At 33.3% G+C, this 18,723-nt stretch overlaps 1 protein-coding gene across 3 annotated transcripts in view; it reads left to right on the forward strand.

The window, feature by feature from the left end:
* Window positions 1–18,723, forward strand: part of LOC150098282 (uncharacterized) — a 709,319-nt gene that overhangs the window by 110,026 nt on the left and 580,570 nt on the right. For all 3 annotated transcript variants that reach the window (XM_090406261.1, XM_090406264.1, XM_090406263.1), the window contains exon 6: window positions 11,905–12,078. In XM_090406261.1, coding sequence (XP_090262387.1) covers window positions 11,905–12,078 — 174 coding nt within the window. The remainder of the gene's footprint in view (window positions 1–11,904; window positions 12,079–18,723) is intronic.

Below are 18,723 nucleotides of genomic sequence, written 5' to 3' on the forward strand. Positions count from 1 at the left end.
TTATATGACTATAAGAACAAAATTTTGATATGATATATAATTAAGTTTTTATATGACAATTGGGGGGCATATTAATAGAAGATGCTGAACAAGGAATCATAGAATTGTTAGCCTTTAAAGTGCAGGAGTTACGACTGTAAATAAGGACCGAAATAACATGCGTTATGTGTCTTGGGTATTACTGTCAGTGCACAATTCAGTGATTTGTTCTGATTAATTTAATAACAATGATATTTTGTATTTATTAAATTATCCCATAATGAGTAAAAAACCAAGTCAGAAAACCACACTCTTAAGTTATTTTAAGAAAGATGAAACTGATAAGCATAGTAGCAAAGACACCAAACCAACAACAGAATTGTCGATTTCTGCAGAGTCTCTTTCATCATAATGTAAAATGTGCATCTAAACACCTCTTATTTGGTATTAACAGTGAGTGGTTTTAAAAAATTCCATTGGTTAGTGGTGAAAGATAATGGAATGATGTGTTCTACATGTATAAAATATGGAAAGAGACGACCCAAAACAAGGAAGTGACTTGGATAACTATGCCATGCACAAGACTTCAAAAAGAAAGCTTGGTTGACCACATGAACAAAGCAAGTAACACACTGATTCTTGTTCAGATATAATTGAAAAACGTATACTAGAAGAAACTGGAGTAGGGCAAATTCAAAAATCAGTTTCAATTTTGAATAACTTGCAGAGAGATGCTTTTCTGGGAGCTTTAAGATCTATGTATTGGTTAGCAAAAAATGAGTTACCACATACTACATTATTTAAAAAATGCTTGAGCATTGCAAGGCTATGGGCTGTTCCTAACAAAGCAAGTAACGCACTGATTCTTGTTCAGATATAATTGAAAAAGGTATACTAGAAGAAACTGGAATAGGGCAAATTGAAAAATCAATTTTGAATAACTTGCAGAGAGATGCTTTTCTGGGAGCTTTAAGATCTATGTATTGGTTAGCAAAAAATGAGTTACCACATACTACATTATTTGAAAAATTGCTTGATCATTGCAAGGCTATGGGCTGTTCCTACTTAGAACATCTTAACGTTGGTAAAAATGCACATTATACCTGAGAAAGAATAATGCAAGAGTTGATTGATATTTTAGCATCAGAAATTAGATCTGAAATGCTGAAAAATATACATTCTGCAGATTATTTCAGTGTTTTATGTGATAAAACTACAGACATCTCAGTTTTAAAACAGCTGATTGTGTACATTAAATATGTTTGTCGACTTGGAAAAGAGGTCAGGGTTAGTTTTGTATCAACTTGCAATATCATTGATGGCAAAGCTGAGACTATAACTAACAAAGTAATTGAAACCCTTGACAGTCTAGGCTTAAAAACTTGTAATCTGGTGGGCCTAGGATCTGATGGAGCAGCTGTCATGATTGGAAAGCAAAAAGGGAGTTGCAAAACTGCTCAAAGATAAAACAGATGGACTCATGGTCAACTATCATTGTGTAAACCACCGACTGGCTTGCTAGTGCCCAAACAGCTGCTGAAGTGCCTTATTTAGTCATGTTTAATTATATCTTAAAGCAATTGTTTTTCTTCTTCCAAAATTCCTCAGTCCAGATGGCTGGTTTAACCCAAATCCAAAATATACTGAACAGTCCTCAGATTAAACTTAAAATGGCTAGTGACACTAGATGGCTGTCTCATGATTCTGCAATACAGTCTCTAAGAGAATATGGTGAGTGTTATAGCTGCATTGGAAAGAGAGGCCACCGAATGAAATGATATCACAGCTGAAGGTTTAAGTAAATATATCAGAACTTACAATTTCGTAGCTTCACTAATGATGCTTTCAGATGTGTTACTGCATTTATCTAACTTGTCTAGATCATGGCAAAGGCAAGATGTTGACTTAACTGAAATAGAGACAATCTTAGAAGCCAGAAAACTATCCATCATGGAATTGAAAGACACTCCTGGCAGTCATTTTCAAAATCTTCATCAGCATCTTTCAGGTGAATGGTCAGACCTTCACATTGATTATTCAGATTCTAATGTTATCATGTTTATGACTACAATATATGATAAATACATAGGCACAGTTATTAAACATCTAGAAGCAAGATTTCCAGATATGCCAATCATTTCCTGCTTTTCAATGCAGAAAGTCATGATCAACACAAGGCTTCTGAGATTCTTTTGATTATTATTCTAGAAATGGAAGTCCTGCAGTTTTAAACTATGAAAGTACTAAACTAGAATGGGCAGTTGCATCAAAAATGATTAATGGACAGTCATACAAAAATCTAGATCCAAGACAAATACTGCTGAAATTAACAACAACATCTGAGCTCAAAGAGTCTTTTCCAAATTTAGCAAAACTAGCTGCTGTTGGACTGGCTATACCTGTGAGCACATCTGATTGTGAAAGAGGTTTCTCTGCATTAAAAAGGATAAAAACCTGTATGAGGAATCGCATCAGTCAGAACACTCTAAATAATCTGATGCTGATTTCACTGGAGGGACTAGATCCAACAGATTTTAATTACAAAAAAGCTGCTGACAACTGGGCTTCTAAGAACAGAAGAATTAATGTATAGAATTTTAAGCTGTGAACATTACTAGGTTTTTCATTACTTAATGAGAAAATAAGAAAAATCCTAGGCTTTGTTATAATTACTGTATAAAATATTATCGTTGTTTGAAATAATTTCTAATAAAATTACTATTTTAATTTGTTATGAAAAAGGGTCTTTCTTAACTCACATATTCAAAATATGTGTTTTTTTAATATTCTATTGAAGATTCACTTGTTTATGCTAAGATTTGTTTGTTTATATAGATGTTGGAATTTACATTCTTCAGTTAAATATGATGGCAACTTTTTGCATTTGAAGTTTATTTAGTATGTAACAAACACTAAAGTTATATTTACAATATTAATATTATATTGATGTCAGCTTTTAGTTGGTGGTATTCCATGAAGATAATAGTAAACTGAAATTCTGAAGCTTTCACTGTTATTAGAGGGGTTGCATTTACAAATAATAGAAAATACTGTGCAGTATCTTTTTTTGTATGCCTGGCTAATGCTTCATTCCACCCAGCTGGTAAAAATTTCTGGGGAGAACACTGCATAAGTATTTTTCACACCTTGGAAAAATGAATAACAGGGGTTTCTTTATTTTCTCAAATTCATTTATTTTAACCTGATGATCAAATAGTCCTTATGTTATAAAATTATGAATAAATGAATTGAAAACAGTAAATGAAAAAAATATTTATATAAGTAATTTTTATTATTTCAAATCTTGAATCTTTTTGAAGAAAATATAAATTTTTTTTTATTTAAATAAACCTTTACCCATACAAGAGATTTGTTTTTGCAGGCTGTATTGAGTAATTCGAGAAAAATCAGTATGTTACATTTCAGATATCTCTTTAACATGTAAAAGAAAAATCTATTTTCATTTTCCCATTTCAAATTTTTATTATTATTATTATTTTCAGCAACAAATTCATAAGTTTCAAAGCCATCAAAGAAATCCATAAGTTTACCAGGGAAGAGCCCAGTAGAAACGAAAAATCTATAATTGACTATGCCATCATAAGCAGATCGTACTGGAAGTATACAAAAAATGCAAGAGTATATAGAGTCCTGAAATAGGCAGTGACCACTACTTATTAGTATTGGAAACCATCCATAAAATAAAAGTTGAAAAATGTAGAAAAAGTAGCAAGGAAATAAATGTTAAGATAAAGAACTACAAATTAAAGAAAGAAGAAACAGCCATTGAGTATAAAAATAAAATAGAAGAGAAGAAACAAAAGAATATAAGAGTTTCAACGACAAGCCAGAAGAGACAAAGAAAAATACTTTAACCAGGAATGTTAACAATGGAAGACCAAAACAAGAAAGGAAAAACGAGATCTTTACGAAAAGATCAGGGAACTAACAGGGAAGTTCAGCACCAAGGTTGACAATATTGAAAAATAATCACAAAGGATATCTTACAGAAGCAGCAGACATCAAAGAAAGATGGAAAGAATATACAGAACCCCTTTACAGAAAGAACTCCAAAATTACTGAAAAATTTGAAGAACAGTATTATACACAGGAGCCATTACCACTGGAGAGTGAAGTGAGGTGGGCAGCTTTGAGCACCTATTGAGCTGCTCAAAGCCTTAGGAGAAGAGGCAGTTAAAATTTTAACAGCTCTATGTCAATGAATTTAGATTGCAACTACATGGCCTAGGGAATGGAAAAAATCAGTTTATATACCTTTATTGAAGAAAGGCGATGATGCAAGAGAGTGCAAAAATTACAGAACTATAGCACTGATTTCTCATGCAAGTGAAGTCTTACTTAAGATCATTCAGAAAAGACTGGAACCATTTATGAAAAGAGAAATGTCAGATGAACAGGTAGGATTTCGAAAAGACAGAGGAACAAGAGATCAGATCTTCAATGTGAGATGGATAATAGAAAGATCACAGAAATATCAAAAGAATGTCTTTGTTTCCTTGACTATGTGAAACGGTGGGATGTGTTAAGAACAATGGGAGTACCAGAGCACTTCATTATCCTTCTGAGGAATCTTTATTGTGAACAAGAAGCTACTGTCCAAACAGATCTTGGAGAAACTGAGTATTTCACAATCGGTAAAGGGGTGTGACAAGGATGTATCTTATTTCCATACCTGTTTAACTTGTAATGGCAGGGCTGGAGGAGTCTTCAGTTGGAATTAAAATTGGTGGGAGAAATATTAATAATTTGAGGTATGCAGATGATACCATCTTGCTAGCAGAATGCAAAAAAGATTTGGAGGAACTCGGGGCCGGCCTTCTCTATAAAGGGGCCTGGGTGCAAGAAACCTTTTGGGGCCCTAAAATATTTTTCTAAGGTAAAAATTAAAGGATTTGAAATAAACCTATTGTAAAACCTCTTACCTGCAAATGATTTTGGCACAGGCAAACAAAAAAAACAACAACCACACATTCGAAATATAACAGGTTAACATAATGTTTACTGAACACAAAACAAAAGTATTAAAGAATTAAAATAAATAAATATTTAACACAAACAAAAGTAACCTGGCTCACCAACTAGCGCACAAAAACTATTTACAGTTATTGTTTAAAGTAATAAAAAAAATTAATTTAAGCACATAAAAAAATAAATAGGTTTACTATTTAGGGGCAGTTTTGCTAACACGCATATTGTTTAATATGTATTTATTTAAATAAGTGATTTTTTTTTTTTTTTGCTATGTCATTAATCATTACCAAAAAATTATAATTTTTTGCAATTTCCTTTTCGATGCTTAATCGAAAGTGCATTTAAGCGTTCTTCGCACATACTTGACCGAAGATAATTCTTTATCAATTTTAATTTGCTAAAAGAATGCTCTGCACTTGCTATAATAACTGGTAACGTAAAGAAAATTTTCAATACAGTTAGCACATTTGGAAATAGTTCATTATAACAATTATTTAATATATATTGCAGTATGTCTTGCGCGTTATTGACATTTTTTTGGTCCAAGATCAATTCTCGTAACAAATCAATTTCCTGGATTAAGTCTTCATTTACATCTTTACTATAATATTTTACAAAATCACTTGAGTGGTTTTCTAGTTAATTTTTTTCAAATGTTTTTATATCAGTGATTAATTTAAAATAAGAAATAACATTGGGTATATTTTTAAATCTCTCATCTATTTGTACAATAACAGTATCAATCACAACGTTGAAAAAGTGACATCTAAATTCCGCTACTGGGTTTAGTAAAACTTCATCTTCTGCTAGTTCGGAAAATAATCTTTTTCTTTTTTGAATTCTTTTTTCAGGGAAGTCTTTGGAAATATTCAAGTTTCGTGCTATCATTTTTGCGTTGTCTAAAAATGTGTCAAATTTTGATCTTAAATTTTGGATTTCATTTTTAATTTTATTCACTAAATTAAAAGCAGAGTCAAGAACAATTGTTTTTGCTTGAAATAGTTTGTTGATACTATTAATTTTTGACAATATTGTAAACCATGCCAATAAGCTTAAAATAAATGGCATTTCTTGTAATGAATCTAGTAGACTTTTAGCTTCGGATACTGCTGTGTTTTCGTTAATTGCACCAATAAATTCTTCTAAGACATAAGTTTGTTTAATATTATAAGTGTATACGCAGTCAAAGCAGTGTGTATATACACTGCTTTGACTGCATCTATTTTGGCTTTCCATCGAGTATCACATAATGGTTTAAGCATAATATTTAAATACTTTTGTATAATTTCCCACCTTTTTGCAGATGCTGAAAATACGCAGTATAAACGTTTCAATATTCCAAAAAATTTTTTACAATATATACTGCTGGACGCAGCATGATAAATTATCAAATTAAAAGAATGTAATAAGCAAGGTACATAAATTGCATGAGGGTTTAAACTAATTATTCTAGATTGTACGCCTTCATATGTTCCCTTCATATTGCTACCGTTATCATATGCCTGCCCTCTTCCATTCATAATATCTAAATCAAGCTCGCCTATTCTTTTTAAAAGCGAATTTGCTAGCCCTTCACCAGTCACATCAGTTACTTCAATAAATCCTATAAATGACTCATAATTAATTTTTTGTCTACAAAATTTACATATCTAATCATTATTGAAGTTTATTCTTTGTGAGAAATATCAGCAGTACAATCCATTTGGATACTGTAATATATGACTGCTTTTATATAGTCTTTAATTTTATTAAGGACTTTATTACCTAATGCAGCAATAATTTCCTCTTGAAATCTATGTGCCAAATGATGCACAATTCTTTTTTTCATATTTTTAATTCTGTTTACATGATCCATTAGCACTGGATCATATTTACTTAATAATTCTATTAAACTTAAAAAATTTCCATTATTCGGCGTTCTATTGTTTCATGGGATCCTCGAAATGACAGTTATTACTTGCTAAAAATAAATTACATCTACAATTCTTTGGAATAATAATTTTAGACGTTCCGCTTCTTTATTTATATTAATTTGATTTGTTCTGTGAACAGTCGAACATAAATTAAGCCTTTTTAATAATTTTTGCCAAGCAATAAAAGAATTAAAGTGACCAACAGAAAGCTCATGATCTTGAATTACAGATGATAGTTTTCTCCATTTATTAAAACCATATATAAATCGTGTTGATTGATCTTTTCCTCTTCTTTTGGAAAAATAATGCACAACAAAAGCAAACTACTGAGTCTTGAGCTTTTGAGTAAACTAACCAGCGGCGAAACTGAGTTTCATCATTCGGCATTTTTTTTTTTTTAAATAGCACGATATAGAAAATGATCTACCTTCAACATTCTTAACAAATGCATCTTGATGATGTTGTTTAAGTCCGGTTTTAACACAAAATAATCTAAATTTATTACTTATAACATTTGACCACAAACCTGGATCATTTATATTCACTTGATCACCATTGTTATTATTGTTTTCATCATTATTTGCTGTATCCAAAACGTTTGTATAATCAGACGCGTCTCTTTCGACGAATCTCACAATTTCTACATTTTTGTTGAAAAGTTGTGTAGCTTGTTTGGAGTTTTCTTCTTCAGTTGAAGTTTGAATCGCAACTGCTGAAGTTGTAGCAATTTTGTTGTCAGAGATAGTTTTTAGCCATGAAAACAAATCTACTTGTAACTTTTTGAGATTTTGCTTTTCTTCTTTTTTTTTTTTTTGCTGATATCCTTTTTTGACACCCAGAGGGATACTTTCTTGGCATGAACATTATGGGTTAGACTGTCGAATAAGTAAATAATATTAAATATTTTTATCCCATGAATTTACAAAAAGTTAATTATGTACATACTTTTTACAATATTACAAAATTTTTGAAACACTCAAGGAATGTGTTTATTTTTTTCGTTGTTTACTTCAGTACATCAGTTTCACCCTTATCTATCACCATTAACTGAGTTGAAATTAACATAGTTGAGAACTAATCACATGCAGACAACACTTCATAATCTTGAATATTGATAATACATTTCACATAGCTTTAAAAATAACTTACCGTATTTACTGGAATATAACTGGTCCTCGCGTATAACTCGCACCCCTGATTTTACTTTGCGAAAAAAAGAAATTGAAAAGTTTCATGTAAGCTCGCACAGAAAAAAAAAGTTTAATCACGTTCACCTCGTGGCAATAGTGACTCACTCATGGCAATAGATCCCGAGGCAAACGACGTGCCCTCCATACTAGCCAATATGTCTGCAGACGCAAGTAAAAGCAGGTCGTTTTATTGTATCACTGAATAAGGTACAAACATTTGCAGTCAGTGTAATATATTTCTCAACAAATAGTGCAATTAGAGACAGCTGGAATAAAAATGGCACTAACTAATGAATTGCATGTCCCTTCCCCAAAAAACTATGCTATTTAGCTGCAAGCAAAACCATATGCTGCTCTGGCAAACATTAAAAACTAGATGTGTTGGAGTCTGTCCCCCCAGCTCAAATGCAGAACAACAACAAAAATAAATAGAAAGTGTTAAAATTCGTAAACATGTTAAAGCTAGGAAATATATAGTGAATATTGTTATGGCACTTTCAGATATTCAATTAGGTTGAAGAGAATTAGCATTTCAATTCAAAAATTGTCTGCTGACTTTTATCTTTGACTCGTGCAATCTTTTGTTAATACCACACCAATCATATGCACATATCTTTACTGGCCTAGTATAGTTCGCCAACCGTTTGTAGGTCCCTGCTTCACGTCTTTCCAAGAATAGTCGATTCATGCCGAAGGGGAGAAAGGACGTCCGAATTGGTCGCCAACACGCAAAATCACGTGCTTTATAGGTAAAATTTTCCAACTGTTATACAAGGAACATAATTAACTAAATAATCATAAAAGAGAAGTAAATTTTCCGACCAGTAATAATAAACAACTCATCCCACTATGCGGACTGATTACCCTATTATCGGAATGGATTCTCCTTTTTCTGAGATGCGCAGAAGTGTCGAAGGATCTCTAATCGGTGGGTGAACTATACCATGGCTGTCTGTTCATTAGTCATTCATGAAGGATTGTTCATTAAGTATCTCAAGTCTTGTAAATTACTTCTAATTTTTGCTTGAAATAATGGGAAAGCAGATGGTGCTATTTGGGTAGGCAGGAAATAGCAATTGCAATGTATGGGGGAATTTTACGAAAAAAACTGAAAACTTTAGTTTCCGGAATTCAATGTAAAGGAAATTTGCTTTTATATCTAATAAGTTAAACATATTAATTGACAATAAATACTTCCAATTCATATTTTAATGACTTACGATTTAATAAAATCCAAATTCTAATACACTTTAGAAAACGGATATTTATGAAACATGAAAAGATATATAAAATGATGGTAAAGGAGTCACGCACGTCTGGATGCCTGACGAATAATGCAACATCTGAACTGGACTAAACTTGTACATCAGTATATCGTGGAGATATATCGATGGCTTGGAAATAGGATGTTTGTTTCTAATTTTCTTATTACTTATTATTATGAAACAGTTGGTAGAGTTTAATTAATTATTGCATTTTTATTTGGTATAGCTGTACTTAATAAAATTGTATTATATTAAATTAAAATGTGTCAGCGAAGATGTTGAAATGTATTTTTTTATTTAATTATTTTTTAAGATGAGCCCTGAGTTGCGTGCCGGAAAAAAGTCATTGGCATGCCACGTTTGGCAGGCATGTTAATGGTTGTTTCACCCCTGCTCTAGACTAACCATATATAAAGAATATAATAAATATTTTTTCAACGGTTTCGATAACGAGCCAACAAGTAACAGATTAGGAAAAAACTAATGATGAATCGGGCATTTTAGGGTAAAAACGAAATCATGTTTGTTAATTTTTATACACTAGCAAAAACCCTAACATAATAGAGAAACACAGAGATATTATTATTACCGGAGGCCCTAAAATCATGTCGATAAAATCCCTTTAGTTATAAGCAAAATTAGAAGAAGAAAAAAATAAAATAAAATATATGTTTCTGCAAATGTGTACCGACTGTGCCCACTTGATCGTGGGGGCCTGGGTGCATTGCACCCATCGCATCCCCGAGATGGCCGGCCTTGGAGGAACTTATTATGAAAGTTAAAGAAGAAAATGCTAAATATGGTCTTAAACTTAACCCCCAAAAGACGAAAGTTATGGCAACATGGGAACTTAATGATTTTGAAGTAGATAGGGAAAAAATGGAAGTGGTTAACAATTTTGTTCTCCTAGGATCCCAAATTGATAAAGATTCTTCTAACTTCTTCAGTACAATTGGTATTGTACTGAAGAAGTTAGAAGAAGATTATTACTCGTAAGGAAAGCAATGATGACAAGTTTAATCAAGAACTTTTAAAGATATTAGCCTCACAACAAAAATGAGAATTGTGAAAGCAATGGTATTCCCTGTGGTACTATACGGATGTGAAAGCAATGGTATTCCCTGTGGTACTATATGGATGTGAAAGTTGGATGCTGAGAAAGATTGAAAGAAGAAGATAGATGCATTTGGATTATGGGTTTGGAGACTCTTACTAAGAATATCATGGACTGCGAAGCAAACCAATAAATCAGTGTCTTCAAGATACCAAGTAATTTTATATAAATTTGGTTTTTAATCCTATTTCCCAAGTAAGCAAACAGACAAGTAAGTCAAGTTTGTGCCTGCAGGTAGTGCAAGTCTGAGGCAACTCGTGGTAAAGGTGGATTAAGCTCCAATCACAGGATGATTGGAAATCCCAGAATCCAATCACAGAATCTCAGGATGAGAGATAGATGTAGGAAGTTTTTTATGTAAAGGGGATGTGCTTTACATTACGGGTAAAATAACAAGGAAAGTGATTGGAGCTTAATCCACCTTTACGACGAGTTGCCTCAGACTTGCACTACCTGCAGGCGCGAACTTGACTTACTTGTCTGTTTGCTTACTTGGGAAATAGGATTAAAAACCAAGTTTATATAAAATTACTTGGTATCTTGAATACATAATATACTCAAGTTAAAAAAACTTTCTACGTCTATCTCTCATCCTGAGATTTTATTTAATAAGGTCAAAACACCTTGTGGGAAGTTGTTTAGGTAAAATTCATAAGCTCTGCATTACTTCAACCATAGTATTTTCAGGTCTAGCTCCCACTGACGAGACCTCAATGAAGGTCGAAACCGGTATGGGTAGTGACCATTGCCTTTAATGCATAGCATCATGCATCTCTGCAAGGGGATGTGCTTTATATTAGGGGAAAAATACTAAGGAAAGTGATTGGAGTTTAATCCACCTTTACCACGAGTTGCCTCAGACTGGCACTACGTGCAGGCGCAAACTTGACTTACTTGTATGTTTGCTTACTTGAGAAATAGGATTAAAATCCAAGTTTATATAAAATTACTAGGTATCTTGAATACATAATATACTCAAGTTAAAAACTTTCTATGATAAATCAGTGATAGACAGAATAGATTGCTGCCTCAAAGCTATGATCATCAAGCAAAATTTGTTGTACTTTGGACATATTATACGAGCAATGACAGTCTGGAGAAGATGATTCTTGCTAAAGTTGACGGAAGCAGGAGAAGAGGAAGACCAAGAATTAGATGGGTGGATGGAGTTAAAGATGCAACTGGAATGCGACTAGAAATTCTGAAAGATATGGCTAGGGACAGATCTGAATGGAGAACATATGTTCATAAAATCACCAGGAGTCAAAAACGACTTGATGGAACAAAATACAGTAGATGAACATTGCCGAAGATTTCAGCTTCATATAAAATAATTGATGCCCAAGCACCTAATGAGAAATTCTGCTTAGAGATCAGCTAAAACATTATATACTATGATATAAAACATTTTTCACTGTAAAATATGAATTTTATTTTTATCTTACCCTTAGAAAACAAAAGAGCAGCGTGAAGCCGAATTGATTCCAAAAATGAAAGAGGCCTTATGTCTGGGTTTAGAAACATTAAATACTGCATTTTACCCAGTTGAAATTCAACAAGAGTCTGATAGTGAAGATGATGAAGAGGGGAAAATGTTGCACACAAGAAATATTCTTGAGCCAAAGGTAAGATTTGTTTATGTTAGTCTCTTTCTTTTAAGGTTACATTTTGATCAGCATTCATATTCACTAATTTATTTCAACACGTGTGTTTTGTGTCCCTAAATTCGTGAATATGAATTTAGGGACAGTTATGTAAAGCATCTGTAAATGCTTTACAGAACTGTATCCCACTAAGATACGTTGTAAGAGTATTGTATAGTCATAATATTCATTATTATAGTTGTCTCATTCATTATTACAAGTTGCTTCATTCGGACCATTTTAATGATCCAAATGAAACATTGATATTAGTCAACAAATTTAGAGTGATCCTATATACTGAATTTCATTAAATTCATCAAATTAATTATTTTTTAAGAATTATTATTTTTTAGATATTATTTTTTAAGATAATTTTGAAATTGTTTTTTTCCAGTAGAATGGAATTATTACAAGCAGGAGGACAGGATTGATTTTAAAATCACTTTTACTGCACTATGGTGTACTTCTTTTCCGCCATTTTCTGTCCACTGCTGGACAAGGGACTCCTCCAGTTCCTTCCACCTTTCTCTGTTCTTGACAATGGTTGACCAATTTTGCCCAATAAAATTTGACAATTCATCATGCCACCTTCTTTTAGGACATCCTTGGCCTCGTTTCCCTTCTTTTGGAATCCAGTTCGTTAGTATAATGGTCCATCGCTCATCTTCTCTTCTGGATAGACGCCCAGCCCATTTCCATTTTAGTCGCTCGTGTTGAAGAATGATGTCAGTGATATGAGTCTGGCTTCTTATCCAGGTGTTTCGCTTATCTTTTAATGTGATGCCTAGCATCAACCTCTCCATATTTCTTTGAGTTGTTGCTAGTTTATTTGCCAGTGCTTTTGTTAGAGACCAAGTTTCACAACCATATGTGATGACTGGAAGTATATACTGGTTAAATGTCTTCCTTTTAAGAGTGGGACATCATTGTTTTGAAAAATGCTTTTTAATTTTCTGAATGAACTCCAGGCAAATTGAACTCTTCTATTTATTTCCTTTTGGAGTCCACAGTTTAGATCAATGAGATGACCTAAGCATGTATATGAAGAGACTCTTTCCAAAAAATTGTTTTCTATTTTTATGTTTATTGGTGTTACAAAATGATTAAACATGAATTTTAGTGTTTTTCTCTGTTTATTTTTAGACCGACTTTTCTACTTTAATGATATAGGTCTTCAATCATTATGTTACAGTCTTCTGGAGTGTGCAAAAATTATATCATCTGCATATCTGGTATACTAATATGGGGTAAATATACATTACACCGAGGTTCCTTTAATTATTTACATAACAGTACAATTTAAGATTATGCAAAGATGAATTTTCAAACACTGTGAAATTTGTAACAAATTTTCATTATTCAAAGATACACTATCAAATAGTAGTATTTTCATTAAAAAAGGTTTTCCAGAAATTATGGTATATTTTTTATTACACATCAACACATTTTCATCTTATCTACTCTAAACATATAATTTTCTTTTGACACCGCAGATCCTAATGAAACCAAAATTTAAATTCTTTAACAAAGAAATTTGCTAGTTTATTTGCCAGTGCTTTTGTTAGAGATCAAGGGGTGCTTAAGGGTCAAAGCTGTATAACCGAGAGGAGACTGCACATAGAATTTAAAGGAATGCAGAGAACCGACAGGGCTTCTGAACTAATGCCCAATCCTAACCTTCTTGTGGTGCACCCTGTTAGGTATTATTATTGCGTAACACATCTGGGAATCCAAAGACTCATCGAGGGAGAGCACCTACTCTACAACTCTTTGTCTCCACCACTCACTCCACTAACTACAACGAAAAGCAACCATCATCATCATCTACACCAATGTCATCTATCGCTCATCATCATCACCACTAGTGTTTTTACAGACAATCGCAAACATCGATACCCACGGCAGGATTCTAACCCGCAGCCTTTTTGCTGGAGATTGGATACGCTGACCACTCAGCCAACCAGGCCAGCATCCACCAGGTATCTACTTGGATACTGAACGAATGAGGATGGGCTGGTAATTTGGGATTTAACCAAGAAATTTTATACTTTGGTTTAATCCTTTATCCAAGTGTAAGCAAACAAAGTTTGAGCCTGAAGTATTTTCAGGAATGGGGCAACTCCTGGTAAAGGTAGTATAACTTCACATCACTTGCCTTAGTATCCCATAATGCAAAGCACATCTCCTTGCCGACATGTGTAATGCTATGCATTATGGGAAGGGTCACTACCCAGACCAGTTTCGGCCTTTATTTAGGTCTCTTCAGTGCATAGCATTATACATGTCTGCAAGGAGATGTGCTTTGCATTATAGTATACTGAGGCAAGTGATGTGAAGTCATACCACCTTTACCACGAGTTGCCCCAGTCCTGAAAATACTTCAGGCCCAAACTTTGTTTGCTTACACCTGGATAAAGGATTAAACCAAGTTTATAATTTCTTGGTATCTTTAATTTATAGTTATAACCAAGTGAAAATCTTTCAACAATTAAAGCACAATATGAAATGATGGTACAACATGACAGAATTTCATGTTTGCTGGGGTATTGCCTGGTTAAACAAGACCTTCATTGTTTTTGCCAGGGAACCAGGGCAAACAGCAAAAAAGTCAGCTACTGGAAAAATCCTAAAATGCATCAACTCAATATCACTAGAGTTCAGGGTTGGTACTATCAACATAAGAAACCTGAATAGCAAAGAAATGGAGCTAGCTGAGGAATTGGATAAGTACCAGATCGACATAATAAGGGTGACTGAAACAAAAAAGGCAAAAACTGGCGAGATCTTTCTGAGCAATAAATACAAAATGTTATATTCAGGCAATGACAATCAAGGAAAAGAAGGAGTAGCCATAGTGGGCAGATATCAGAATGGGGAACTGCACAATGAGACTTATTTGTGCCTATGGTCCCACAGAAGGTTCTGCTAAGGTAGAAATGGAGGAATTTTTGAGTCTTTAGAGAAACAACTGACACAATGAAAAATGAATAGTTGGTCCTTGTTGGGAATCTAAATAGCAGAGTAGGAAATGATTCTCAGACATATCAAAATGTTTTGGACAAATTTGGAGAAAAGAGCAAAGCTAATAATAATGGCAAGTACTTGTTGGATTTCTGTTCAGGACATGGACTGGTTATTACTAACACCATGTTTCATCATAAAAATGTGCACAAATTCACATGGAGAGAAGAGGCAAGCAATAAGAAAAGTCTCAGTGACTGTGTTATTGTTAATAGTGATATTTTCTCTGTGCAGGACACTAGAGTGTACATAGGATTTGTAATTGGAAGTGATCACCATTTAGTCTTGAGCAGGATAAAATTGAATTTCATAATGAAAAGAAGAACATGTAAGAAAGTTTGAAAGCGAATAAAAGTTGAGCAGCTCTTAGATGTGAACTGTAGACTGAAGTACACAAATATTATTTTAAAAAAATGATAGTTTGTGAACAGGAACCAAATTTTGGAGTTTCAGTGGCAAGCCTTGAAGAAAACATTGATTGTAAACGTAGGATGTAGCACACATGAACCACAAAATAGTACAACAACCAGCAGTGTTCCAACACACATAGAGTAATGAATATATCATTTGTATTCTGGTTTCTCAATTATTTAACACAGATGTGAATTTATTAAATACATCTAATATGTGTAATTAATTGTCAATAAGATTTTGTTGTGGAAAACTTGTATGTACCATTACCCCTGATGATGTATGGCTTATGGTGCAGAAAACTTTTTGGGTTTTTTGTTTATTTTTAATAAACTTTTTATATTAATACGTGGTCTGAATACCGAAAACTACCTACAGAACATTGATTGATTCATCCAGAGAGACATGTGGTGAGGTTGTCTGCAAGGATAGAAAAATCAAAACTCCATGGTGGACTCAGGAAGTTAAAGAGACAGTTAAGGAAAAGAAGAAAGCATATCAAAAGTTGCTGGCAAATAATTCAGTTTGTGCTCATAGAGAATACACTGACAAATGTGAGAGAGCTAAACACTGTGAAAAACTAGCTAAACAAAAGTCATGGGAAAACTTTGGTAAGAGAATAGAAAATAAATATCAAGATGGGGTCAAGAAATTCTGGAGGTTGTTGAAGAAGCTCAGAAATGGATGAAAGAGTGCTTTAAAAGAAATTAGAGGTGATAAAGGTGACGTGAAAACTGGTGAAAAAGATATTCTTGATGTATGAAGTAAATACTTCGAAAAATTGCTAAACGGAACAATCAGTGACAGCACAGTAGTACAAGACACTGACCAGGCATGCAGTTTGGAATTCATATCCATACTTGAAGTAGAAAAAAAAGCCATCAAAAGCTTCAAATGTGAGAGGCATAAGGAGTAGATGATATTCGACCAGAAATGCTCAAGTATGGAGGTATAAAAGTAACAGTAGCTACACTGCATAGTTCAGAAGGCCTGGACTTCACCAAAATTGTTATCAATATAACAATTTTGGTGAAGCAGCCTCTCAGATCACGCTCTCAACACCCTACACCAAATTGATTGGAAAGGTACTTGCTCTTTACATCATACAAAAAACCTGGTATGAACAAAAATTTAAAGAAGCCTTTGAAATTCTGATTAACCACCCTAATCTCTACAATAATGTGGCATAAAAATTCCAAGAATTTGGATGGCACACATTCAGCCTACTTAGTTTCCAGCATACCCTGACTTTATGACTTTAAGCAATTTTCAGCTTTTATTGGAAACTATTCCATACCAGTTGTTTGGAATTTATATGTATATATATATATAAACATATTGCTCTCCAGCCCAATTTAATTTTGTAACCTAATAGATAATAATAATAGGACCGTAGCTTTGATGTAGCAGAGTTTTTTTTTTTCCACCAGAGGTCACTCCAATAATTGTTGTAACAGTTGGTCAGTAACTTTAGCAAACCATGTAGATTGTAGTGCAGCTTGTTTCTTTGTGTGTGTGTATATATATATATATATATATATATGCTCCAGATGATGACCTTGATACGAAGGTCAAAACATAGAGTGTTCATTTTGATTTATATTAAACTAAAGTTTTGCTCTAACACGGCAGTTGTCTCCATAATTCTGATCACTGTGTAAGCATGAAGGAAAGGGGTCCATCATATTCTGTTTTACTGCTTGTTTGAATTTTGACCACATATCTCAATTCCATGTAGCGTTATTCTAATTTGAATAGATAGGCTGGAATTTCATTGAAAAGATCAATGGAAAATTTGGTAGAAGTCTCCATGGTCCAGAACTGATCTCTACTTATTCCATGCAGTGGAACTTCAGTAGAACTGGATTATGATCTGACATGTTGATGTCGAGATGTTTTATCTGAATGATCTTATTTATAAGGGAAGAAGAGATATAAATTCAATCAAGATGGGTACCAATGCCTTGATTCATTTAAGTCTGGAGATTAGGATTGCGAATCCTCCGTATGTCTGCTAGTTGAGCATTGTTGACATGTTTTTAACTATACTTATCCCACTTTTCCATTCCTATGTGTGTGTGTGGGTGGTCCTATTTTGTCTAATGTGAGGTTTTCAATACAATTCCAGTCTCCAGCTGCTATGATGTAGTGGGTACCGTATAAATATGGCTTCAATTCCTGGAAGAAAGAAGTGGATATCTATCTATTAAAGTTTTTATATCTTTATATATGCAGAAATATGTTTCTTGGAGAAACAAAAACCTGATATCATGGCAGCATAAGTTTCCTATAGTTTCTTATTTAATTTGCCTTTGTAATCCATTCCCACAACCTTAACATCTAACCCAAGCAACACTTGATGCACCTCTGATTCTTTCACCTTTAATTCTCCTAATCCTTGCTGCATGTTGTACATCATTCACACCAACTGATATACACTGATAAAGTGTTCATTAAATAATTCCACTAGATCATTTGTTATGGTTATCCATAACTATCCACCACTGTCAACCTGCCATAATTATTTTTCTTTTGTTTGCCACATAGCAGAAAAATTCCCTTGGATTAGCTTTAACCTGACTGGCCAGTCTCCTTTCATATTCTACTTTTTCATTTTTAATCATGTTTGTTTCTTTTCTGGACTGCAGTTTATATTCTTGATGCATCTGTTCACTATAAACTGTCTTTTACTTCCTCCATAACTTCTTTTGTGACACTGCTTGCTTGATTTCACTGTTCATAATCTCACCTACTCTATCTATTCTCTTAATTCTTGGTATGTGGTCATGCATTGCTTCTGTTAGATACTGTCTTATCTTTTCCCATGCACTGTCAGCATCTTTTCTATACAATTCATCAACCCACTTTTTCCTGTTTGACTACCTTCCAAACCAATATCTCATGATCACTCACCAACAGGTGGGAGTGTGAATACCACATTCATAGCTACATCCTATGAGGATATCACCAAATCATTTTTGTAACTTTAACTAGCACTTTCGCATTAATCAAACTAACAGCTTAAGTAAACACTTTTAGTACTGCAGTGCCAAAGTAACAATGATTATATACAGTTTGACTATCACATAAAAGCACTATTATAAAAAATATATATGATATAATTAAGAAAGAAAAATATAAAACTCTTTTTGTAACACTGTTCACATACACTGCTAGTTCTCCTCGCAACACTTT

This window comes from Typopeltis vanoorti, chromosome 16 (assembly GCF_054136105.1).
Source record: "Typopeltis vanoorti isolate ZY-2024b chromosome 16, IOZ_Tvanoo_1.0, whole genome shotgun sequence".
Classification (NCBI taxonomy): domain Eukaryota; kingdom Metazoa; phylum Arthropoda; class Arachnida; order Uropygi; family Thelyphonidae; genus Typopeltis; species Typopeltis vanoorti.